The 25584-nt window shown below is 51.5% G+C and overlaps 1 protein-coding gene, 1 non-coding gene and 1 pseudogene across 4 annotated transcripts; 2 read left to right on the top strand and 1 right to left on the bottom strand.

Moving 5' to 3' along the window:
• Positions 1-1320: 1320 nt before the first annotated feature.
• SLBP (stem-loop histone mRNA binding protein) lies at positions 1321-18850 on the bottom strand. Of its 3 annotated transcripts, none has more exons than XM_075544592.1 (9): positions 18681-18850; positions 18425-18571; positions 17930-17995; positions 13999-14103; positions 12358-12417; positions 11958-12095; positions 11533-11682; positions 8070-8151; positions 1321-1969 (listed from the first exon to the last, which is right to left on the bottom strand). In XM_075544592.1, the coding sequence occupies exons 1-9, from the start codon at positions 18722-18724 to the stop codon at positions 1955-1957; spliced, it is 807 nt and encodes a 268-aa protein (XP_075400707.1). In that variant the 5' UTR covers positions 18725-18850; the 3' UTR covers positions 1321-1954. The 3 variants fall into 3 exon arrangements, with proteins under 3 accessions (XP_075400707.1, XP_075400705.1, XP_075400706.1); XM_075544590.1 differs by lacking the exon at positions 1321-1969 and adding an exon at positions 4143-5760; XM_075544591.1 differs by lacking the exons at positions 1321-1969; positions 17930-17995 and adding an exon at positions 4143-5760.
• On the top strand, positions 15514-15620 carry LOC142443984 (U6 spliceosomal RNA). Its single transcript, XR_012783681.1, has one exon. It is a non-coding gene; the product is annotated as a U6 spliceosomal RNA (small nuclear RNA).
• Positions 18729-24277, top strand: LOC142442534 (mucolipin-3 pseudogene; annotated as a pseudogene).
• The last annotated feature ends 1307 nt before the right edge of the window (positions 24278-25584 follow it).

Below are 25584 nucleotides of genomic sequence, written 5' to 3' on the forward strand. Positions count from 1 at the left end.
GATCAGTAGTTCCAAACTACCAGCAGCTCCACAGGATAAAGATGAGGCTTTCCACTCTTGTACATAGTTTCAAAAACCTACAGGGCAGCTCTACCCTGTTCTACAGGGTGGCTAGGAGTCAAAATCGAGTCCATGGCGGTTTCCAAGAAGGTGGAAGGCAGCAGGTGTGACAAAGGAAACACTGATCTGGGGCAATCCCGAAACCCAGCCAGGATCCTAATGGTTGCCTCTTGATGGGACACGAGGTTTGCAGTCAGATCTTGTATCCCTACCTCTACGCCATGGGTCAAACTGACACGGGAACAAAAGCACACGTCTTCTGTATAAAAACTTAGTTTATTTAAAAACAACATAATTACACACTAACATATCTATTTAACATTATAGAATATTGGAGATATTGGGTTTGGATTACCCCAGTAAGGGTGGCTTGGGTCGGTCGGATAAATCCGCCTCACTCTTTTTATCTTTACATTTGAGGTGTACTTTCTAAGATCTTTTTAACGACATTTATATTACTGAAATTATGCTTTCATGAACAAAACCAATCCACTGGAATTAACATCCAACTTATGCTAGTGTCAAATTGACACGAATACCAGAGAGTTTCGAGCTTGGAAGACAGTTTGGACAGATATTTACTTTGCTAATGGATAAACGTCAGCATAAACGTGTCCAAATGAGGTGACCGTTTTCGCGGTGAGGCAGCCTGCTGTCATTGCCTCGCGGTCTCCTGTCAGGTGTCTCACGGCTGCGCTGGCTCTCCTCTCTGGCAAACCTGACCGTGCTGCTGTCGGTGCAGTGCTCTCAAAAGCCACGTGGCTCCTGTAAATCTTGTTTGGGCTCAGTGCACACCCACATATTCCTTTCAAAGAATCCCTTCTCTAACTTGGGCTTCTGCTAAAGGACAAGCCCTTGAGCTTCAACTCTTCATGTAGGGATGCGGTTTTCCTGATTGGATGGAAGTCATTTCTTACTCTGGGCATTGTTTGTCAACCAGGGGGGAGGGGGGAAGACCACACTCATTACTGTCAAGTCAGTTCCAATGACGGTGACCCCAACACTCGGAGGGGAGCAGCTCCGTAGGGCATTCCTGGCCGTCTTCTTTGTGGGTGTGGGTCACCAGGCCTTTCTCCTGCGTTGCTGCAGCACAGGTTTTAACTAGCAGCTGGGCGAAGGCCGTGTGTGCCAACAACAGGTAGAACCACATCAGGCAGCTCCTTCGGGCCTTTTACTCTCTTTGCTTCAGCTTCCCTCTCAACGCTCACATTTTAGGGCGAGCCAAGGGGGTGAAAAGGTGCCTTCAGTTTGTCTAGTGAGATCCCCCGGGGCTCCCTGCAGGACACTCACAACTGTACCTCAGACTGAGCCAAAGAGAAGATTGCAAAGGCTGCCTCCACAAGACAAAAATATTATAACGAAAAGTGCAAAGGCTTGAAGTCAGAAAACCAAAACACACACGTCATTTCCCAGGCTGAAAGAACTGGATGGGAAAAATATATCTATCAAACCTCAAGTTGTATCACTGAAGGATTTTATGGGCAAAACACCTAACTAAGCAAACTTATCAAAGAGATGGAAGAAAGATACGCAGTCGCTGTACTTAGAGCTGGTCAAGGTTCAACCTCCTCACAAAGCAGCACAGGATCTAGAACAAAAGGTACAGAACACTGAAGGCACTGGGGAAACAAGGCTCCGGGGACTGACGGACTGTCAACTGAGACGCTTCACAAAACAGGTGCAGTGATGGATGTGCTCACTCATCTGCGCCAAGAGCTTTGGAAGACAGGTAGCTGGCCAGCCAACCGGACATTGCAGAACAATACCACTTGTATCACGTACAAGATTTTTGCTGAGAACAATTTGAAAACAGTAGCAGCGACGCATCCACAGGAAACTGCAGGAAGTTCCACGAGGGTTCAGAAGAGATGTGGCATGAGGGCAATCACTGCTGTCAGGTGGATCTAGGCTGAAAGCAGAGAACACAAGATGTTTACCTGCCTTGTTGACTACAACTGTGCGGGTCTTGGCAAACTGGGGTTTCCGAAATACTTCACTGTGCTCTCATGGAACCACACACAGATCAAGACAGTCGTGGGCTGGAGCAAGGGGGCAGGGGAGGTATGCATCCAGGTTGCCTCCCTCTTCACACCTCTTCAATGTGTGTGTTCAGAGAAGCTGGGACTGGAGACTCATGAACTAGGCAGCAGACACAAGCTTCTTGCTGAATGTGAAGCTAACAGGAAGCACTTGGTGACGCGGATCACAGAGTGAGCGTTCAGAATGAAGTACGCCTCAACACACAGAAAACAAAACTCCTCACTACTGGGCCGACAGCCACAGCATGACACATGGGGGAAAGATCCAAGTGGTCAAGGGTTTTATTCGATTTTGTCCCACTCACAACACCCATGGAAGAAACACTCAGGAAATCAAATGACCTCCTGCACTGGGCCGATCTGCTGCCCGAGACCTCTTTCAATTATGAAAACGCCCCGGTGTGACTTTGCAGACTAGTGTGCTTAACCCATGCCATATTTGCAATCGCCTCTTACGTATGTAAAAGCTGACCCACGAATCAGGAAGACTGAAGAACTGATGTGTTGGTAAAAACCACTGAACACGCCGTGGCCTGCCAGAACAAATGTCTTGGAAATACAGCGAGATAATTCTAGAAGCAGGGATGGTAAAATGTTGTCTCATGTACTTGGAAACTGCTATCAGGCGGGGCCAGTCCTCGCGGAGGACATGGTGCTTGGCAGGCGAATGAAGAGGAAGACAGTGACTGCAATACTGGGCATCAACACGGACAACGGCTGCTGACACTGGCGCAGGAGCACGCATTTTGCTACTCTAGGCAAAGACAAGACTGCACCTAAGCTCCCGCACTGCATGCCGCAGTGTCGCTGAACTGTCCCCGGAGTCCACGTGTCTCCTCTTCCTGCAAACCTGCACTTCTCCCCCAAGTCCCCGAGGCTCCTACTAACACCTTGCTCGCCTTCACACCCAGTCCTCCCAGCTTCGGAGCCCCTCATCCTGGGTTTGTGATGGCGGTTGACCTGTCACCTTGCCACCCCAGGGCCTGGGCACCTGCGGCTCTGAGGCGCAAGTGCTCTTCAACTGCTGACCACACTTCAAAACACAGGGCAACTCGCCCCCACCCAGCCCTCCAATGCTTATCCCTGCCCTGCTTTACTGCCCGGCATCACTCGCCCTGACTCTACTGTTAAAACTTGTCTACTGGTTCACCGCAACGGTCCCCACACTTACTGGGCCCACCACCCCCTTTCAGAAGAAAAACTACTCAAGGCCCCCCATCCCACACAGAGCTTTACAGTGCCCACAAACTAGTGTGGTCTATGAGGTAACAGGGTTACTTTCGTACATGACACACCCTTGTAGAGTGCCAGGACTTAGCTTCCTAATATAGCCATGTCTCCTAAGGGCACCCAGGCAGTCTGAGTTAAGTGATAAAGGAACAAGGACCCCATTCTTTGTAAATACTTCATGCGAGAGCACGACCAGCCTTGGCTGGGAGCCCAGCATCACCTGTAAGGCAGCATATTCTGAGGGTTTCTGACCAAGGCTGTGAGTGAGACAGGATCTGCAGCAGAGATGCAGTTGTGGGAGGCACAGCAACCAGGGAGGGCACCCCCCCACTCCCCCCAGCCAGCTGCTCTGCTCCAGGACAGGCTATGCAGCTGGTTCAAACTAAAAAGCAGGGGAGGCAACACAAGCCCAACCTCCAGTCCACTCCAGCTGGGACCCACTGGGTGCTGGCCATCTCCCCGAGGGCAGTTTTGGAGGTGCCACTCGTCCTCCTGAGCAGTTGATGGGCTCCTACTGGCATCCTTTGTCACCAGCCAACTCCCTAACCACTGTACCGCCCACCAGGCTCCTTAGGGGGAAGCTAGCAAGATGCCCAATAGGCCACAGGGTACATACAGGATATAGGGCTTGGCCTGCCCTCTGCCCAGATCCAAACACCCACAGCATGGCAATGCAAGGCTGTCTGAGCCCTGCCCCTTAGACTCCCACCCCCTGAGGACACCGGAGAGCCGCAGCAGGACAGCTACCCCACCTCCACCCCTCCCCACCCTGAGTCATCAGAGGCGGCCCTGGTGGGCAAGTCAATAACTCAGTTCAAGGTCTTGTTCCTTTTATTTTTTCCTATCATTCCATACAAAAGCAATAGAAACATAACAGTCTTAAAAAGTTTATAAGTGTATGAACAAACAATGTATACAGTGTCATTTACAACAATTTTACATGGTAATAAACTGCTAGAAAATAAAAAGCTTCCTACATCCCTCCCGTTTGCCTTCACTCCAGGTTAGAGGGAAAGGAGCCCACGCAGCTAGCACTGGGTACAAGCCCCGGATTCAGACGGCAACTTCCAGGGCAGTAGCACTGCTGAGCCTCGGTCTAACAAAAAGCCTAGCTAGAATCAGGTTTCCACGACATCAAAGGTCCCAACCCGACAACACTTAATTAGTCAGGTGCTCGTTGACTCCACGCTGGTCAAGCAGATCCAGTGACATCCAAAGCTAGCATGCCCCACCAGGTGATGTCACACACAAGCCCCCGGGGGACCCAGAGCAGACAGATCTCAGTGAGGTGTCAAGATTGCTTCAAGTTTCCAGCTTCCTTGGGGTCTGTTCCTTCACAATTTGAAGCATTCAGCTAAAAACTTTCCACACAAAATGACGCTGCCACGCGACAGAGCTCTGAATTATGCAAAAGTAGCAACACCGAGTACATACTCAAATTCACAGGCAACGTCAGATCCCATCTGAAGTGGGACGTATCAGGCTCTAACCACTGAACATCACTCCCGGTCACTTCGACACTGAGGGCGTGGGCAGTGGAGTCGAGGGTGACTCCACAGGGCTGCATCATGTTGCTCCCACAAAGAGAGCTGCAGCTTCGGCCTCAGCCCAGGAGAGGTCCTGAAGCCTGAGATCCCGCCACCCGACGGCTGCCGAGGATCCTGACAGGTCGTGGACACCAAGGTCCCATTTACAAGGCTTTGTATCTATACCCTCACGCCCTCTTTTGAGCACTGAATAAAAGGGCCCCACAAGATGTAGTGGTTTTCTCGTGGGACAGGAGGTGATGGGAGTCTGACTGCATACATCTCTGATTGCTTTAACGAGCAGGGCGGTTTTTGTCTAATCAAGTGTTATGGAAAGGCTGCACAATCCATGGCGAGCATTCACAGAAGTTTAAAGGCAACGCCACAGCGAGGCCTTCGCTGCATGCCCACGTACCAGGCTGCCACCTCAGGGAATGGCCCGTGATGGTGGCGGCCCAGCGCAGAAGCTGCCGTGCATGTTCTGCACCATCAAAGCCCAAGTTTTCTGGGTGGGTGACTTCTGATGGTATTATAAATAGGAGGGCAGGGGGTGGTGGTCAAACCTTCACAGTGGAGAAGCCCCATTCCATCTAAACATGTGACATCAATTTTAACACTGCCACCTCCTCCAGGCCCTGCGCCTGCTGCAATCCGGATCAAACCTTCAGGGAACCACCTAGCAACTCCAAATGAGAATATCCTGCATAAAAACGGGCCTCCACACTCTTACGAAGCCACGGACGTTACTGGGACAACCGGGGGGCGGCTGCCATCGGGGCTGTTCCAGACACCGCCTCACCCCCAGAAAACGGGGTCCAGGCCTCCACTGGGCAGCAGTGTTTGAGCAATGCCGGGCTTTCTGAGCGTGGTAAGTGTGCCGTGGCCTCCTCCAGGGCATCCTGAATCTTAAGAGATAAAAGTGGCAGCACTCAGTGGGAAGTTCCAGCCGGAACTGCACGTCACGCAGAGCAAGCCACCCACCTGCTTCTGCAGACTGGAATTCAGTGTCTGAATTCTCTCAGCCCAACCTCCTCGCCCGCCTTTGGCCTCCCCAGGACCTTTCCCTCGGGCTGTCGCCCATGCCACTCGGTGACCTTGCTTGGTGGAAAAAGCAGCTTGGGACTCCCTGTGCCCTAGTTTTCTGACCAGGAAGTGTAGCACTTTTTCTGGGTTGACTGCTATTTCCTGGCTAGCTCTGTCTGGCCCCGCCTGAGCTGTGGCCTGCCAGAGTGGCCAGTATTTCTAGGTATATGAACTGACTGTTGGTTAGGCATATGAAATTACTATAGCTTGGCCTGCAGATGAAGTATCTGACCCCCCAAAATGGACTGAGGGGTGATTAATCAGTGGATATAGTGGAAGAACCACGCCTTTCAACTGCCAGACGAGCAGCTTGTTCTGGCACCAGCTCCAGGTTTCAGACAGCAGCAAAGGGAGGAGTGGAGCAGGAGCCCACAAGAGCTGAAGGCGGGTCTCGGACACGAACACCAGGACCAGGGCACAGCAAAGGGAGGTCTGTCCTGAGTGGTTGCGGAGGTCCATCGTTGGTGAGGAGCTAGGGGTGCTTACTCAGCCTAGAGAAGGGGCTGCTCGCCAGCCTGCCTGGCGAAGAGGAGTGGGCTCCCTGGTGCCATGCTTCCGCTGCAACCTGTTCCTTAGTCGCTTAAACTACACGCGGCCCGTGGAGTCGGTACAATGGCATATGGACCCAGAGTGTGTGTGTGTGGGGGGGGGGGGCGGCTGGGGCCGGGATTGGTGACAGGGCTGGAGAGGAGGCAGGTCTGACCTCCATCTCACAAGGACAGCCCGGGCTGGTCCTGATTCATGCTGTCCCCCAGGTAAGACAGGATCTGCCGCCACAACTCTCATTTTACATGGCCCCCACCAGTCAAGCTCTCCTGATCAAGGACACCCCCCCCACTCCCACAGCCCTCTCTCCTTCCCCTCTCCCCCACGACCACTCAGCTGCCAGGTCGCTTCTGAAATGGCCCCGGCCTGTTCAAAAGCAGGCTCTTATACATGATGAGCATGGCTCCTGATCCAGACTCGGGCAGAGCCCCATTCACCCACCCACCCCGCCCCCTTGGAGCCACAGCACGGGGGCTTTCTTTCCCAATGGGAAAAGCCCAGCCTACAAGAGGCGTGTTCCTGACCAGTGTGCCCTGCCCTCCTCACTGCTGGGCATTCGTGACTTCTAATTCTTATCCCTAAGCTGGGGCATGACCTGGTAAGGTGACTGGAGCACACATAGCAGGCTCCCCAGATGCAAGGAGGGCAGGCAGAAGCCGCCTGTCCCGCTAGTGTTACAGGTGCCCTGGGGGCATTGCGGTTACACACTGGGCGGCTAACTGCAAGGTCAGCAATTTGAAACTACCAGCAGCTCTCCGGCCGAGAGAAATCCGGGCCTTTCTACTCCCATGAAGAGTTACAGTCTCAGAAATGGGGGCAGTGCTACCCTGACTTACGGGGTCCTGGAGCTGGCACTGACTCCACGGCAGTGAGTTGTTTTCGGAGAGCCTTACAGAAGAGTGAAGCTGTTCTCCATTAGCAGGGTCGGTATTACCCTGTGCAACTCGTTGCCGGGCTGCGGGTGGATCACAACCACCAGGGGGGCCCTCATCGTAAGCTACCCACGTTCGCTCACAGAGCCACGGTTCTCCACCTTCCACAGGGGTCTCCTGATTCATCATAGCAGTAGCAAAATGCTAGTGATGAAGTAGCAACGAAAAAATGTTATAGTTGGGGGTCACCACCACAAGAGGGCCTGTATGAAAGGGCCGTGGCACTAGGAAGGTTGACAACCACTGCTTTAGAGGAACAGGACAAGAGAGGACGGACCGGGCTACACAGTTTTGAGCTTTGTCTTGTCTCAAAAAACATAATTTTTAAATTGGAAAATACAGTGGGCAAGGGGCTAGACATGCAGCCATCTCTTGATTTACTAACAAGCGATGCCAAACTCCTGTCTAGCAAACTACCCCGCTAAGTGCCACACCCTGCAATTGAGGCCCTGGCTAAGCAAATGAGGCCTTGCACTTTCCCATGGCAACAGGGGAGCGATGTGCCTGACGGACTTGCCCAGGATATTCAGCCAGGAGCCACTTCCTCCAAAGCATCCCACTCCCACTGCAGCGGGCTCTGTCGTTTCTCAGTGCCATCTAGGGCCGACAAGAGCCCGGCTCATGCTAGCTGAAGGCCCACAGGGAGTACTTACACAGTTGTCCTGCGAGCTCGTCTGGGACTCTGAGCTGCTCTCTGCTGACTCGGTTTCCATCTCACTCAGGTCCACAGGTTGCCTGTGGGACAAAACCAACGGCAACGTCAGGACACTGTCTCACCAAGGGATATGAGGCATAGAAACACCCCCAGTCTGTCTCACAAAAGCCACCCCCACCCCACGTGTCTCTCATTCCCCCCAAGATTCTCCTAAGCTCCGAGGAGTGGCCCTCGTCCCTAGCTCCTCACCAGAGACGACACAAACCATGAAATCCCCTTTTCTCTGTATTCTCGGCATCACCAGCAGCCCCCACTGTGGCCACCCCTAGTGGGTGCCCTGATGTGCCCAGTTTTCTTATGGGTGTGAACACTGACCACCTATACTGTGCATGAATACGGATTTTCCCAATATCCCACTCTTTCAGAGAACGATGCACAAAGCCTCCTGAAGACTGGTATGTTTGAATGGTGGTGCTGGTGAAGGGCACTGAGAGCACCGTGGACTGCCAGAAGAACAACGGTGCCTCGGAAGAAGCACTGCAGAGTGCGGAGAAGTAAGGGTGGTAACGTGGAGACAAGGACACCAAGCTTGGTAAAGTGGAAAAGCAGAGAGAATCAGGAAGGCTCTGAGTAAGACGGATGGACACTGGCTACAACAACGGGTCCAGACATCCCAAGTGTGTGAGTGGCCAAGGACCGAGCAGCATTTCATTCAGTTGTCCAGAGGGTTGCTACGAGTCCGAAAAGAATCGAACAAACGCCCATGTCACACGGGGTGGGGGAGGGGGGATGTCACATCTGCACAAGCGAGACACATTTGTTAAGTGACTTAATGGTGCTCTAACAGAGGGAGAGCCGAGGAGAAACCCCACACCGGAGAAGGTGCCCGCAACTGCTCTCTCCACATCCCTGCTCAACAGGGAGGGTGGGCCACGCCACAGAAATGGAGGCTAGGACCCCTCCAACCAGGCAGAGCAGCGGTTCTCCAACCTTCCTGATGCCACGACCCTTTCGTACAGTTCCTCATGTGGTAGGGACCCCCAACCATGAAATTACTTTCGTACTTCATCACGGTCATTTTGCTACTGCTGTGAATCGGGCGGCCCACAGGTTGAGAACTGTGAAGGAGAGGATGGCAGAGCAGGGGGAATGCTAAAAGCCTGCCCCTGTTAAAAAGACTCTTACTGAACCCCGAGCAGACCACTGTGGACGAAGGACAAGCTTTCTGATGTCACTTACCGTATACATTCGTGTATAAGCTGAGGGTTCCAGCACATTTTTAACCTAGTTTTTGTGATAAAAACAGGTGCCTCAGTTGCTAATTGGGTCGGCTTATATTCGAGTATATACGGTATATGAAACAAGCCAACAGACCAAAGACTCTCTAGTGGTTGCTGAGGGAGTCTTGCTTAGGGGACAGTGAGTTTACGTTCAGGCTGGTCATGCCTCGTCCAAGAGTAGAATGGCTGCACGGCTACAAGTGTTTGCCAATGCCAATGTTACACAGGCAAAATTGGCTGAATTGGCGCAAGTTTTGCTGTAGGTGATTGGTGTAGTTGGCGCACAACTTTTAAAAACAGCCTTTTATTTTTACAAACCCACCCTAACCCCAAAGTATTCTCACAGCGACTCTGTATGATGGTGAACCAGCCCACATGGTTCCTAAGGTGGCCAGTCTTTACGGAAATAGACTGCCTTGTTTTCCTCCCAGACCAGCGGGTGGATAAGAACCTCTGAATTTCTGTTAACAGCCCAATGTGACACCCACCACACCCCCAAAGCTTTTATTTTCACAGTTCAATACATAAACAATTGAAATCATCTTTCAGGATGTACACTTCACCCCCTAAAAAAAAAAGCCCATATTCCAATCTGACCAAGCTCTATCTATCCATCTTAACTCCTTCTCTGAAAGGGATCACATTAGAAGGCCCAAAATAGAGAAGAAAGTGAAACAAAACCATACAAAAAACAAGCCAAGCAGAGATGGGGAGAAGATCCCCAGACTGGTGAGCTCTCTCCTCACAGCTCCATCTCCAGCCTAGGCAGAAAGCAGCAGCGCCAGGGAGGCCCACCTCCCCTTCCACAGTCAACCAGTGGGGACCCAGAGGGCAGCATTTACCCAGGCGCAAAGGACGAAACAAACAGGAAACACAAGGAGGAAGTGGGGAAGTCACACTGCAAAATCAACGAGATGAGACAAAATGTGTTAAGAATTATTGAATATACGTGTGATCGAGTGGTCCCGAAGAGATCAGTTATCAGGCATCAAAGAACAAAAAAATCATATCATTGGCTGCACACCTCCATGATAGGATCGCTGAAGACAAATGGGTGCATAAGCAAATGTGGTGAAGAAAGCTGATGGTGCCCGGCTATCAAAATAGATAGTGTCTGGGGTCTTAAAGGCTTGAAGATGAACAAGCGGCCATCTAGCTCAGAAGCAAAAAAGCCCACATGGAAGAAGCACACCAGCCAGTGCGATCACGAGGTGCCAAAGGGACCAGATATAAGGCATTATGCAAAAAAAGATATACATACCATATTGAATGAAGGGGGAAGTGCAGAGTGGAGACCCAAGGCCCAAGTATCGGCCAATGGAGATCCCCTCATAGAGGGGTTTAGGAGAGGAGATGGGTCAGTCAGGGTGCGAGGTAGTACCGATGAAGAACACAGCTTTCCCCCAGATCCTGGATGCTTCCTCCCCCCAACTACCATGATCCGAATTCTACCTTGCAGGACTGGATAGGGCAGAGGTTGTACACTGGTACATGTGAGGGCTGGAGGCACAGGGAATCCAGGGTGGATGAAACCTTCAGGACCAAGGGTGTGAGGGGCGATGTTGGGAGAGTGGAGGGTGAGTGGGTTGGAAACGGGGAACTGATTACAAGGATCCACCTGTGACCTCCTCCCTGGGAGATGGACGGCAGAGAAGGGGGGGAAGGGGGACTCCGGATAGGGCAAGATATGACAAAATAACGATGTATAAATTACCAAGGGCACATGAGGGAGGGGGGAGCAGGGAGGGAGGGGAAAAAAAAAAGAGGACCTGATGCAAGGGGCTTGGGTGGAGAGCAAATGCTTTGGGAATGATTGGGGCAGGGAATGTGCAGATGTGCTTTATACAATTGATGTATGTATATGTATGGATTGTGATAAGAGTTGTATTAGCCCCTAATAAAATGTTTAAAAAAAAGAATTATTGAATATGAAACTGGTAACCCGCTCTAAACTTTCACCCCATTTGCAATAGAAAGTTTTCTAAAAGAACTAACTTCAAGGTGAGAAGCAAGTCCCTCACCCCTTCCCTCTCAGTACCTGGCCACGCAGCCCACATACTTGGGCCCCCAGAAAACGAACCCAAAGCCATGATCAGTTTGTGATTGCCCCAGACCTTCCAAGGGACTAAGGAGCAGATGATGGAAGCGGTTTCCATCGGGCCGAGAAAGCCTTAGACGTACATGTCCTGCAGGTCACAGCCCTCCTCGGTCGGGGGGTCCCAGAAGTGCAGGGCCACCTTCCAAAGTCGGATCTGCTGGTCCCACGAGCGCCGACTGTACTTCTTAAACTTGTTGGGGGTTTTGGGGTGAACGCCAGGCTGTCGAAGGTGTCTGCAAGAAAACAAGCAAAGTCATCAGCTAAACTACCCACATCTGCCCACAAAGGCGGTGGTAGCCTAAAAGCCTAAAGGTGAGCCAAATCTTGGGGTTAGCATTTCCAAAATTACAGAGCAACAGTGATACCAAAAAACATCCCCTCTGTGGTGCAGGCCCAGGTGGGCTTGAAGCATTAGCCTTTGGTATTTAGCAGGAAAGCACTGACCAGGGTGCCAGCAGGGTTCCTGAGAGCAGATCTGAGTCAGCCAGCCTCCCCCAGCACGCCTTACCTGGGCACTTCTTTAATGTAGCGATCATAGGCAATGGTGTTCTTCCCGTAATTGATCTGCTTCTGTCGCCTCATCAGCACACTCTCGTCCGTCTCTAGGTCGGCTGGCACGGTGGACACGGACTCCTTAGAGTCTGAACTGGAGGTGACATGAGTAGTAAAATAAGCCTTGCTGCAAAGCTGAGCCCCCCAAAGTCCCCAAACCACGGAAACACAGCAGTGGACCCAAGTCAGATCAACCCCAAATTGTCCACAATCACCTGCAACAGCCTTTCACTTGGGAAAACAAAACAGATGCACTTCATGTGCTTCTGCCACCAAGAGCACCTCTCACATCAGTCACAAGTGAGGTGGGTCCCGAAAACCACATCCCACTCCCCGCAGGTAGGGCGCTTACTCACCTGCCCGACGATGAGCGCCGCTCTCTCCCAAAGTCATTGATAAGGAGTTTCCTTTTGTATCTGGAAGCAAAATTAGCTGCTTTGAAAAGGCCCACAGCCCAGAGAGCACTGGTATTTTCAGAGTGAGCTGATCTTACCCCCGTCTCTGCTTGGCCTCCTCCCCCAGTCTCCTCCTCCAGGCGAGCAGGAGAAAGGAGCTCTGGCAGGCCAACCATCAGTGGGCCCTGTGCCGAGAGCAGAGCCCAAGGTATCGCATGCTTCCCTTGAGCACAGCCCTGCAGCTGCAAACAACGAACAGCCTACAAGGAGGAAAAACCCCCAAACATACCCCGGGATCAAAGCTGCTGCTTCTTACAGAACTGCACTCTCATGAGCATGGTGTGCACCTCCTCCCCCTGACTGGACCTGCCACCCCCTAGTCCAGTCTTGCCGCTCCCCAGATGCTGCTCTGCAAAGGTCTGTTGCCAGGACGAGGCAAGGTCGACAGCACAAGCCATGGTATAAACTGCCAAGGACCCAGAATGTGCCAAGTGAGGACCACCGGGCTCCCCTCAGCTTCTGCCCTCAAGTCTGTTCCGACTCAGTGACCCACCAGGACAGAGTACACTGCCCTTAGTAGTTCTGAGACATCGGAATTTCACAGGAACCAGCAGCCTCATCTTTCTCCCTGGGAGTGACCGGTAGATCTGAACCACTGCCCTTGCAGCTAGAAGCTCAGTGACCCAGCACGCTACCAGGACTAGGACTCCCCCTAAAGTCTAAAGTCACCACAGCACCCCAGAGCAGTCTGGACCCCCAGCAAGAAAGTGGCAGAGGTGCAGACAACTGTCTCTCGGGCTACGTATATTAAAAACCCAAACCAACCCCCCCACCACCAGGTAGACTCCAATTCAGTGGCCCTTTACAAACGCAGACAGCCTCCTCTTCCTTAACAGCCCAACGCTGAACCAGCAGCACCACCAAGCATCCTTGCTATGCCACTGAGTCAGTTCTGATCCAAAGTGACCCTACTGGACTGGGCAGATATGTCCGTGAGTTTGCAAGACTGTAAGCCTTTACAGAGTGGAAAGCCTTGTCTCTCCCCCATTGAGCAGCTACTGGTTTCAAACTGCTGACCTCAGGTGAGCAACCCAATGCTTAAGCCAGTGACGACACCAGGTTTCCCTGAATTAGAGCCAACTCAACACGCGGCGTTATCACCCTTGTGAGGACTGAGAAAACAGCCAGGCAAATCATTCCCCAAAGGGTTAACCATCCCCTGGACTGGCCAAAGTCTGATGAAGACTTTCCAGCAGTGTGGGACGCAGACCAGCAGCCTCCGCGATTTCTTAGAAACGGGCAGTACTGTGCCCTCGCACTGTAATTCCCATTTCTAAGAAGCCCCAGGAGGCTGTGCTGGTCTTGGGGCACACCCTCCACTTTAGGCTTTGGTGTCAAACTGGCCCACAATGCTGAAATAAAACGGAACGAGGGACTTGTGTGTACAGTAGTGCCTCCATCTCCCCTAAGGGCTATTTTTTTCATAACATTTTTTTCTATTTTCATTTTATTTCAGAGCATTGTGGGTCATAAAAAATTACCTTGGGGGGCCCATGCAGCTGCCAGTTTGACACCCTTGGTTTAGAGCATCTGGAAACATACCTTGCAAATTCTTTATTAACTCTGGTTCTCATTTCATCTTCTTCAACTGCACTGCCCCAGTCTGCACATCTGGAACGGGGCTTAGGGCCTTCGGGCGTGGTGAAGCTGCAGAAGAGAAAGAGGTTGATGAACTCTGCCGAATTCCTGAAACCTGCAGGCGGGCAGCCCCTGGGAACCGAGCTGCAGAACTGACAGGGAACCGTGTCACCCACCAATGTGCCCAAGCGTGCTAGCCTTTGTCAAATGGGGGCACGTGGTGGAGAGACAGACCAAACAAGTGCATCTCATGTAGCTTCTCTTCACAAACGAGGTTTTCAGCCACCCCTAAGGGCACAAAGCACCGCCTCAGACCTGCCCACCCAAGAGAACCAGGAGCAAACAGCAAAGGCCTTGACATCCTAGGACCCTCTCCTGCTAAGATGCCAGCTGTTCATCAAGCCCTGGGGAGGACATTCCGCTCAGAGCAGCCAGAGAAGAGGACAACAGGACCGACCCCACTACAAGACAACGCCCCTCGCTGACTCAGCACTATGGGGACAACACTGGAGACACAGTGTGGGAATTGCACCCGATCTGACCCCACCACACTGAGGCAAAACACTAAGGGCATGCAACAGAACAGCAAGGGGAAGAGAGCAAGAAGTCCCCAGAGAACACCAAAAATAGACTTTGGGGCCAGGGCGTGGCACCCCATCAGACTCCACTGGAAAACATGCCTTAGGGTCAACAAACAGCCCTTAAACTATAGGCTTTTCTTTTTGTTCTCTTTTGTTGCTTTGTTTTGCTCTGTCTTGTTTTTTGTGCACATTATTATCTCTACAGGTCTATCTAGGCAAGATAGGCTGGAGAAAACAATGGGACCTATGGTTCCAGAGGGACATGGGAGAGGGGGAGGCAGGGGAAAGGAAGTGGGTGTTAACAAACCCAGGGACAAGGAAACAAGTGATCCAAAATTGACGGCAAGAGTGGAGGAGGCCTGGTAGGGCTTGATCAAGAGCAAGTAACCAAGAGGAATTACTGAAACCCAAATGAAGTCTGAGCATGAGAGTGGGACAAGAGAAAAGTAAAAGAAAACAGAAGAAAAGAGCTAGGAGGCAAAAAGCATTTAGAGGTCTAATTACAGGCATGTACATATGTAAATATACTTATATATGACAATGGGGAAATAGAACTATGTGCTTCTATTTATAGGCTTAGTATTAAGGTAGCATATGGACATTGGGCCTCCACTCAAGTACTCCCTCAGTGAAGAACACTTTGTTCTATTAAACTGGCATTCCATGATGCTCACATTCCTGAGATGATCGCTTAAGACAAAGCAGATACATAATGTGAAGAAAGCTGATGGAGCCCGGCTATAAAAAGATACAGCATCTGGGGTCCTAAAGGTTTGAAGATAAAAAAGCGGCCATCTAGCTCAGAAGCAACAAAGCCCACATGGAAGAAGCACACCAGCCTGTGTGATCATGAGGTGTCGATAAAATCGGGTACCAGGCATCAAAGAATATCTTATCAGTGCTCGCTTTGGCAACACATATACTAAAATTGAAATGATACGGAAAAGATTAGCATGGCCCCTGCGCAAGGATGACACGCAAATTCGTGAAGCGTTCCATATTTTTTTTTAAGCGTTCCACATTTTTTACCCGGCTGACTGATGTGAACTAATAAAGTTTTTAAATTCTTAAAAAAGAAAAATATTATTGTGAATGAGGGGGAGTGCAGAGTGGAGACCCAAAAGCCCAGTGGGCAAATGGACATCCCATTACAGAAGGGTCTCCAGGAGGAAACGAGCCAGTCAGAGTGCAGTGTAGCACCGATGAAACATACAACTTCCCTCTAGTTCTTTAATGCTTCCTTCCCCCACTATGCTGATCCCAATTCTACCTTACAAATTCGGCTAGACCAGAGCATGTACACTGGTACAGGTAAGAGCTGGAAACAGAACTGAGGACAGATAAACCCCTCAGGACTAACAATGAGATTAGTGATACCAGGATAGTATGTGGAACGTGGGGAGAAAGGGAGAACCGATCACAATGATCTACATATAACCCCCTCCCTGAGGGATGAACAGAAAAGTAGGTGAAGGGAGATATCGGTCAGTGTAAGATATGAAAAACAATCTATAAATTATCAACGGTTTGTGAGGGAGGAGAAAAAATGAGGAGCTCATACCAAGGGCTCAAGTATAAAGAAAATGTTTTGAGGATGATGGCAACAAATGTACAAATGTGCTTGACAATGGATGGATGGTTGGCTTGTGGTGAGAGTTGTACAAGCCCCCCAACAAAATGATTAAAAATAAACACCACAAACAAAAATTTTTAATTAAAAAGATACTAGGTGTTCCTTATCGAGTGGCTTAACAACCGTACAGCACAGGGAAACTGTGCCCCCCCACCCCCCTGGGTTTCCCAGGAGCCCTCAAATCCTCCAACATGGTAAATATTACAGCCTTGGATGCCCTACAAGATAGCTCTGCTGTCCTCTGGGGTCAGCAAGTTTCAATTTGGCAACTTGGGGTTGGTGTGGCGGAGTTGGGTTAAGCCTAATCCAGGACTCTGCTCTATTCTGTACACAAGTGACTTGTAGTCAGGATTGGGCAACCTGAAAGCATAAAAATTTGCCATCAATAGTTCTGGCCAAAGGACCTGAGAGAGGCAGTGGCTTACAGATTAGAGCTAAGGTTTCCGTTTGTTTTTTTCAGTCCATTTCCCTGGGCCACCACTATCACCACATCTTTGGCTCCCTTCACATGACGATTCCTAATTTCTTCTCTTTTAGAATCATCCCACCCACAAAACCCCAAACTCATTTCCTAAAGGTCAGTTTCTGGGTCCAGAAAATGGCTGGAGAGATCTGAGAGAAAAAGCTGCTCAGCAAAAGGCACTCACTGATTGTGTGGGGAGAGGGGCTGGAATTAGACTATGGCTCCTCCAGGGCTGGGCCTCCCTCTCTACCTTCAAGAGGACCATTAGGGTCTCCCAGCAGGAGACACATTCTGCAACTAGGCCACTTCAACTTCAGATGACTGGCAGAGAACTCTTACATATTCTGGTAGTCTAACAGACACCACCACTGCAGTTCACCGTTTCAGACTAACTGGAGTACAACAGCCTACTGCAAACCTCCCCTCATCAGCAGCTAGCGCCCCTGGCTGGTCAAGAGACTGTGGTGACTTCCTTCCTAGGGAGGGAGTCAGCAGGCAGCTGTGTGTGCTGACACCAGGAAGCCACCAAGGCACTCCTCCCAGGGTGAGATGGGTCTTTTTCTACTCCACCCAGGGTCTGGGGGGAATGATCTGCCATCTTCACCCCTTTTTTGATGTCCTTCTCCCTCTTTTTAAGCTGCCATCTCTCAGCCCAAGATACTAGCCCTTTTGATGGCAGCATACTGAAAACAAACCCCCTGTCATCAGACTCAATAGTGACCTTCAAGGGTAGGCCTCTCTTCCGGAGAAGTTTCTAGAAGGAAGCAGACACCTTACTCCTGAGTGGCTGGAACATTTAACTATTCACCTTTTGATCAACAGCCTAATACTTAACCCATGGCAACACCAGGAACCCTTTGCAACATATTAGCTCTGGGTCATCCATCCCCTCAGCCATCACTCAAGATGTCACACCTGACAGGCAAGGTCCCACCTCCACACCTTTCACTCCTGAGGCCAATGGGTTCCTTCACCCACAGCACCTCCATTCATTGGCTCTAGCCTCAGGTGAGGGGGGTTGCAGGGTGGGCTCACTGCCTGAACAAAGCACAAAACACACCTAAATCCCCTGCCAGTGTGAGAGTGTGTGGCACGGCTCATGGGGTTGTCTCAGGCTAATCTTTATGGAAAGCTACCTGGCTTGGCTTCTGTGGGGCAATGGAGGGAGTCAAACCACCATGCTCCAGGTTCCCCCGAGTGCAAACCCAGGGGCCTTACCTTTCAGGGACAGGAGGGCGCCAAGTTACTTCCATCGGTCCCGTGGAAGCGCATCCACCAGCCCTGCTGTGGGGCCAAGTGCCTTCACTCAGTGTATTCCTGGGGTCGAGTCCTCCCGAGGGGGGGTGACCTAGAAACTGCAGCTGAGGGGGGCAGGTTGTAGTACTTCTTCCCCGTTCTTCAGTAAGGGGGGTAATGGGGTATGTGTGAGACTTTGCAGGACTACAACTCTCTTCTAGCACCATGGGGAAAAGGTCTCACTGATCCGTGGATGGCGCGCTGGACTAACCTCCAGCCGACCCGGAAGTGCCGTGGAAGCAAAGTGTGGCCGCCCGCTTCCTGCTAGAACACGCCCAGGGCGCAGTTCCGCGCGGCCGCACCAGGGGTCGCCAACATTGGGAACGGGCTGGTGGGGGCTCGGGCGTGCACGTCGCAGGGGCGGCGGCGGCAGTTTGAAGGAGCCTCGCAAAGCAGCCGGGGCGCCTGGGCCCTTACCTCTGGGGTCGGGGGTCCGGACGCCTGCGCTCGTGGTCGTGGTCGTAGTCGTCGGCGGCCGCGGGCAGGTCGCCGTCCTCCGGCTTCCGGCGCTTCCCGTCGGCTCTGCGCTTCCGCCCCAGGGACCACCTGCTCGGGGCCCGCGAGCTGCTCACAAAGAGACGGCCATGGTCAGCGCCGGCGCGGGCCTCTCCCGGCCTCCCCCGCCCGCTTCCGGCCCGGCCTGCGGACTGCGGGGCGCGCGGCCCGGCCTCACCTGGCGTCACCGTATCGGGAAGGGCTGCGCGGCCGGCAGGCCATGGCGATGGCGGCGGAGGAGAGCGGGGAGATGCACGGGCCCGCGGGGAGCAGGCGCAGGGACGCGAGCAGCGAAGAGGACGGTGGCGGAGGAGAGCCCAAAGAGAGACGTCCTCTCCCGCGCTGGCACTGACAGACTAAGCGCGCGTCCCCGCCCCCAACCGCCTTTAAGCGGCCGCTGAGCCCCGCCCACTCTGCGCTCCCGCGCGCGCCGGGACGGGGCGCAACCATTAGGTGCACGTCGGTGGGGGGAGCCCAGCTGGCTGCGCGCGCCTCACTGGCTGCTCACGCCTGAGCTGTTTCCAGGACCTCGGAGGACTTCCAGGTCTTCATTCTTGAAGCTGGCGTCTGGGCAGGCGAATTGACGCCGTCGTCTTCAAGAGGCCAGATCCGGGGGAAAGATTGCTCCCCTCGAGTATGGAGGAAGTGGGGCCGTCGCAGGTTCCTCGGAAGCTGATTGGCGGTCCCTTAGCGGGAGGAGGGGAGTATTGGCGGGAGATTCAGACCCGTTCGGCTCCAGAGTCTGAAACGGGGGGGGGAGGGGGAATGGGGATGAAAATGGATAATCCTGCTTCCATTGGTCCGTGCTTGGGTGGGAGCGCGCCATTGATTGGTCCGAGGCACGGCGGAGCGCCCCTCCCATAGGCCCCGCTTGGTCCAACTTTGTCTCCCATTGGTCCGGCCCAGGAGGGGGCGTGCCGCCGCGTTGGCGGGAAACCAGATGTTTGCTCCTCCCGGCAACAGGGCGAGATAACTGGGGAGCAGCTGGGACGGGCACACCCTTGTGCCCCTAGGAGCGGAGTTCCCGCGCGTTTGAACTGGGGTCCGCCACAGAGAATGAGGGCTCTGGGATCCACTTCACAACAGCGCGCCCCAGACCGTGGATCGGAGAGGGGAGCCCCAGCGAGGAGGGGGGCTTGGGAGGTGGGATGCATGGTGGATGGGGAAGAGGAAGTGAAAGGTCTCAGGCCTGGCCACCCTGGCCAGGCCTCCATCTCCCAGTTAGTACTATGGGGCCCCTCCCCCCTGTGAACCTCGGACTCCTCAGATTTGGACAACCTATACCAGAATCTTTTTTTTCAGTACTTTATTAGACTTGGGCGAAACTTTACAAGTTAATCAAAGCAATCGATTTAACCATTTATACGCATTCTGCTTCAGGACGGTTGCACAGCGTTCTTCCCACTTACGCCCTGGGGTCCTGCGCCCAGTGGACCTTCCTGTCAGCCTTCTGAACTCTGGGGACATGCTGACTGTCTGGCATCTAGGGCTGCGTGTCCCGGGACTTCTCTTCCTGGTTATTCACTTTACAAGCTTGCCTACTGTTTGGCTGTAGTGTGCTCTAGTGAGCCTGGTGATTACAGGATTGGACTGCTAGCTGCAAGGTCACCTGTTCGAAGCGACCGGCCACTAGGCAGGAGAACGTTGAGGCTTTCTACTCTCTTGAGTTACAGTCTCACAGCCTCGCAAACCCTGGCCTGCCTGCTCGGCACAGAGAAATGCCTCCCTGTAGCTGGGCAGCTGAGACCAGCTGGCGCCAGGACCGCAGCCTAGTGGCCTCAGAGGTGGCAAATCCAGAGTAGCTGCAACTCTCACGATGGGGAAAAACCGCTGCAATTTGAACCAGCATACATCTGGCTCTGAGGAGCTTCGCTTACAAGATCAGATGAGGAGAAAACTCATTTTTTTTCTTTTAATGAATTCTTGTGAAAAATGCTGGGCTTGAGGTTAAAAAAACCAACACAGAAACTTGCCATTAATCCTAAAAAATTATAATGTTAACTGTCCAGCTGGCCTTTGGGCAAAGTAATCAGATTGGTGGTAGCTTTCAAGGAAGAGAACATGGTAATATTCAAACACTGCTACCCAAAAGGCGACATGGACTGAATGAATGACAATTTGCAATCTACATGCAGAGACCTGTCCAACCAGATCATCTTTGCAGTGAACCTGTTATGAGGACAAGGATGCCAAGCAGTCCTCTATGGCCGTCTCAGCACTTTTGCGAGCAGGGAAACACCCGTCCCAGAGAGTAGCACCTTTGACTTTGACCCAGAAGTCAAAACTGAGTGCTTCTTTGTAGAGACGGATGAGCCTTCTTTGTAGAGACGGATGAGCCTTGGAGCCCAAAAGACCAGAAACTCAACTCAGCCCCGGATTTCCACAGTCTCCTCACAGTGGAGATGCGATTTAAACCGAAGGCCAGTCATCTGCAAACAGTTCGTCATCCTGACCTCCCTGACTGTTTCGGCTTTAACTATGATATCTGACAGCAAGGCCCAGGGTGGCAGAATTAAAAGAAGTTTGGATAATGGCATTGCCATCTGAGAAGGTACAGACTGACACATATCCGGATCAACTTACAACGCTTTGATGCCTTTGTTATCCTGACCAGTGCTGGACTTAGCTGATTAGTGATCGGAAGATGTCAACGTCAGCTGCATTTGTGAATTTTTTCCTCTATGATAAGAAGGGAGTTTCCTTTTCTGGTCAAATGGAATTTGTCAATGGATGTTACAGTGTGATTATTATTAGTGATATGCTGACAATTAGGTCAATTCTGAAAATGGAAATCCAAGCTAAGTGTCTAACCAGCTATGATGTCCTGTAGCATACTTCTTGGGACCTCTACTATGCCCGTGTGTCTTGGAGCTTCCGGTTTTTCAGATCTACAACCTCCTCACTCGGATCCTGCAGGCAGTACTGCCCAGTGTCATCAGGTTCTGCGCTGTGCGGCTACGATTTATGTAGGCTTCTGCTTCGGTGGGTGGATTGTGCTGGGCTCTTGCCACGCCGAGTTCCAGAGACTGAGCTCCGGACTTTTAGGTCAGAGTGCTAAGATCTATGCACCTCTGGAAAATATAGATTAGATGATTTCTGCAGCTGTAGAAAGTCGAGGTAGAGCTGATCTGTTCTCTTGAGGACAATACAAGGGGCCCCTGGATTGGGAGACTATCTGGATATTTAGACCCAAGTACAGTATGTGAAAGACCAACTACTCTGTTGAGCTAAAGATTACCTTTATTTCACTCAGAACTATACTGCGCTATTTTAAAGTGGTTTAATACCTTTTGCATCTTTAGGAAATTTTGATGAGGGGAGCTGTTGGGTTCTTCTCCTTCCTCGTTGATTTTTTCCTGGCCGTCAGTGGAATCCTGGCCTGACAGTGACGTCAGACACCAGCTGATCTGGACTAGAACCATCCCTGAGAGAATAGTGGTGGCTGATGTATGTCCAGCAGTCCTCGCATTCTAAAATCTTAGCTTCAAAAAGAGCGTAGGAAAGCAACGGGCATCACTAGTGGGCGGACCAGTTGCTGGGCTGCGATTTAGACCTGCTATTGGTTCTGCAGAGCCAGGCTTTCCAGTCAGTATTCACCTATAAATGTTTTCATCTTCTTTCGGGGCTAGAGGACCAGGTGGAAAGACTGCCTTATACGTCTATGAAACGTGACCGAGGCCTCAAATAGAAAGTAAATGTTTTTAAAATAAGGATGGCAACTTATGTACAAACATGCTTGATACAAGTGATGGATGGATTGTTTGTAAGAGCTCTTATGTTCTTTAATAATAATTTTTAAAAAGTAAATCACCATATCAAACGCATATTTAATGCAAGGGTCAGGTTTCTGTGGTGGTTTTCCCCGGGCTCTTGCTTCTCAACGCTGCAAGAATTCACGCAGCAGATGCACTTTTGTAATCCAAGTAACTTTCCTGAGGGAAAGGGGAGTTTCAGGCACTAAGGTCTCGGATAGCGCACGCCACCTCTGGAAAACCTGCCAGGCCAACTGACAGGGCCCGTACAAGAGTTCCAGGATGAAAATGGCCGCTTCCAAGGAGCGCGGAAAAACCACCGGAAAAATGGCCTTTAAGAGGAGGCTGTGCGGCTGGCTTCAGAACCTAAAAGAGAGCTCCAGAACTGAGAGAGAGGGAGAGTGCAGGAGAGCAGCGCGCGCGCCCTGAGAGGGCACACACTGCAGGTAAGGGGGAGATCCCAGCTTCAGAACTGAGAGGGTTGCCCTCAGTCTCTGCAGTTTATCCCCTCCTACCCCCCACTTGAGGGGCGCATGGTGGAGGGTCTTGGTGGTTCTTAGTGCATCAGTTCAGGTGCACGTGTGATGTAAGGCTGTGGTTTCGAGTGTGCCTTCATCAGCTCGTCTAGGCGACCTTCATCTGTACCTGGGTGACCTTGGTCTGCACATGCCCAGCTCTGGATCTCCCCCCATAGGGGTCCCATGTATACCTGATTTCTTTCAAACCCCTTTACTGTGGAGCCGCTTTTAGGAGCCGCATGAGTGCAGATTAGTGGTGGCGACTTCCTTTATCTCTCCTCTTCCCACCTGTCAATCACAAAGATGGACATTTTATTAGGACTTTTGTGCAGCTCTGTGAGAACTAAGTGATGTTTGGGGGTTGAAAGAAATCAGGAAAAAAAGCAAAAAAAAAGAAGAAGAAATCAGGGACAGAGGTGAGAAGCCGTAGGAAAGGAGAGACGCAAACAGGAAAGAGGGAGGAAGTGCCATAACTGATGCTACATTGAGGGGATTGAATCAATGAAACAATGTGTATAGGTTTGATGAACGTGAAACTTATGAGCTGCTCTATACATTTTTACCCAATTCACAATAAAAAGCTGTTTATAAAAACTATTTTTAGGGAGGAAGAGGTGGGGAAGAAGGGGCAACTAATCACAATGATCCACACATAACCACACACACACACACCCTCCAGGGGGAAGGACAACAGAAACCATGGGGGGAAAGGAGATAGTGGTCAGTGTGAGATATGAAAATAATAATAATTTATAATCTATCAGGGGCCCCCGAGGGCGGTGGGGAGGGAGGGAAAAAAGGGGGAGCTGATGCCAAGGGCTCACTAGAAAGCAAATGTCTGGAAAAGAACAATGGCAACATATGTACTAGGTATGTGCTAATATGCCTGAAACAACTGCTGTATGGATTGTAATAAGAGTTGTAAGAGCCCCCAGTAAAATGATCTTTGAATTAATTAATTAAAACTATTTTTAAACATTTTTTTTAAGTTAGTCTCAGAAGCCCACAGGAGCAGTTCTATCCTGTTCTAGAAACTCACTGTGAGTTGGAATCAACCCCAAGGCAGGAAGGCTTTTTTGGTGTTGTTCTAACTGGAAACTCCTGTGGTAACTTGGTATGGTCCTGAAATCATATGTTGCCAATTTCAGACTGCAGAGGGAAGGGGTGGAGTTTAGCCTGTCAATCAGGCCGCAGCTTGATGACCTCATTTGGTGGCACAATGGAGATAGTTTGCTGGAAGCAGGACACAGACTCACTCCCTGTGAGACAGTCCTGCTGACGAGACACATGGAACTACGCTAGAGCCCTGGAGCTGAAGGAGCCACGTGGAGACCCTTGTCAGCACTGAGATGCTTCCACTGCCACTGGATCCCCAAGACTTTCCACCCACTGGCCTGTGATCTTCCTGCATTCGGCGTTATTGCATGTGTTGTGTGAGTCTGAAGAGGACTTTATAAATTGGTATTGGACATACTGGCTAATATCAGATATATGGGCTTGATCTGGACTGGGATGTTTTCTCAATATTCAATTGCTCTTTTATATAAAGCTCTTTCTTATACACACATACGAGTGTCTCTGACACACTCCGGTAAGGGGAAGTGAGCAGGAAGTATTCGTAATGCCTTCCCTCTAGGGCCGGCTGCCTCATGGGGAAGGTGCCATTCAGGTACGCTGAGGTACACATGGCGAGTGTCACAAGGGGAAGCCCGCTGCAATAGTGGGTAATGCTTGGGGCTGCTAACCGCAGGGCTGGCCATTCACAGCCACCAGCCTTGCATGAGAAAGAAACAACTTTCAAGCCCTCCACCTGAACTCTCTGCCCTTACTAAACATGTCCCAAAACAGAAAAAAAGAATCGTTGAACAATTTAGAATTGTCCTCAGACTGTGCAAGGGAGCTTCAAAGAGCTCATGGAATGAAAAGCTCATGGAATTCCCCCACAAACGTTTGAAGGCCCCTGCATGGCCCAGCCTTCCCTGGCCTCCATCACCTCACCAGTGGCCTCACTCCTGGGCCTTGGACAAACTGGCCTGTGATTTGAAACGCCTAGTGGATTTCTTAGGTAGCAGGATAGGAGGGTGTTGCTCTCCATGCCTAGGAGCCCCCTACAGGAGATTAGAAGCCAATGCAGGCTAAGGGGCTAGGGCCAAGTCAGGCTCTTGAGCCAGGTGGGCTGAATTCAGCCAATGGGGTCAACCGGTACCTATACCACGCCTCCCAGCTGAAGACCCCAAAAGGCCAGAACTGGGTGACCACAGTGGCTGCTTGGGCCTGCCACGGTCACTCCCTCTGGCCTCAGGCCGCCACGTGTGGGTGTGCAGTCTCAAGGGTGCCTGCGTTCAGTTACAGTAAGGCCTGACACTGCTTCTATCCTTGATAAAAACTCACTTGGATCACAGACCAGGCTTTGGCATGAATTCTTTTTGGTGCAAAGCCAAGAACCAAGAAATCTAACATATTCTCATCCTAATCATAAAAAACACCATCGAGGCCCGCACTTCGCTTGGGCTGCTGCAGAGAGGAGCCATGCAGTTCCTCAGAGGCCAGGCTGCGGGAAACCTGGGGATGCAGGTGCTGCTGGGGGAAGGGCTCTGTCCTGTGCACCTTCTGCACCTCGGCTCTGGAGGGAGCTGTCGCCAAGCCCATGTGTGCTTGTCTCCTCCATAAACCCACTGCCAAGCAATCAATGCTGGCTCACAGGGACCCTGAAGGATGGAGGACTGCCCCCAAAGGCTTTCAAAGACTACACAGCTTTGCTTCTTTTTTTCCCAAACCATTTTTTTTTAGGAGCTAATCCAGACTTCATACC

The sequence above is a fragment of the Tenrec ecaudatus genome, chromosome 3, assembly GCF_050624435.1.
Source record: "Tenrec ecaudatus isolate mTenEca1 chromosome 3, mTenEca1.hap1, whole genome shotgun sequence".
In the NCBI taxonomy this organism is placed as follows: Eukaryota; Metazoa; Chordata; class Mammalia; order Afrosoricida; family Tenrecidae; genus Tenrec; species Tenrec ecaudatus.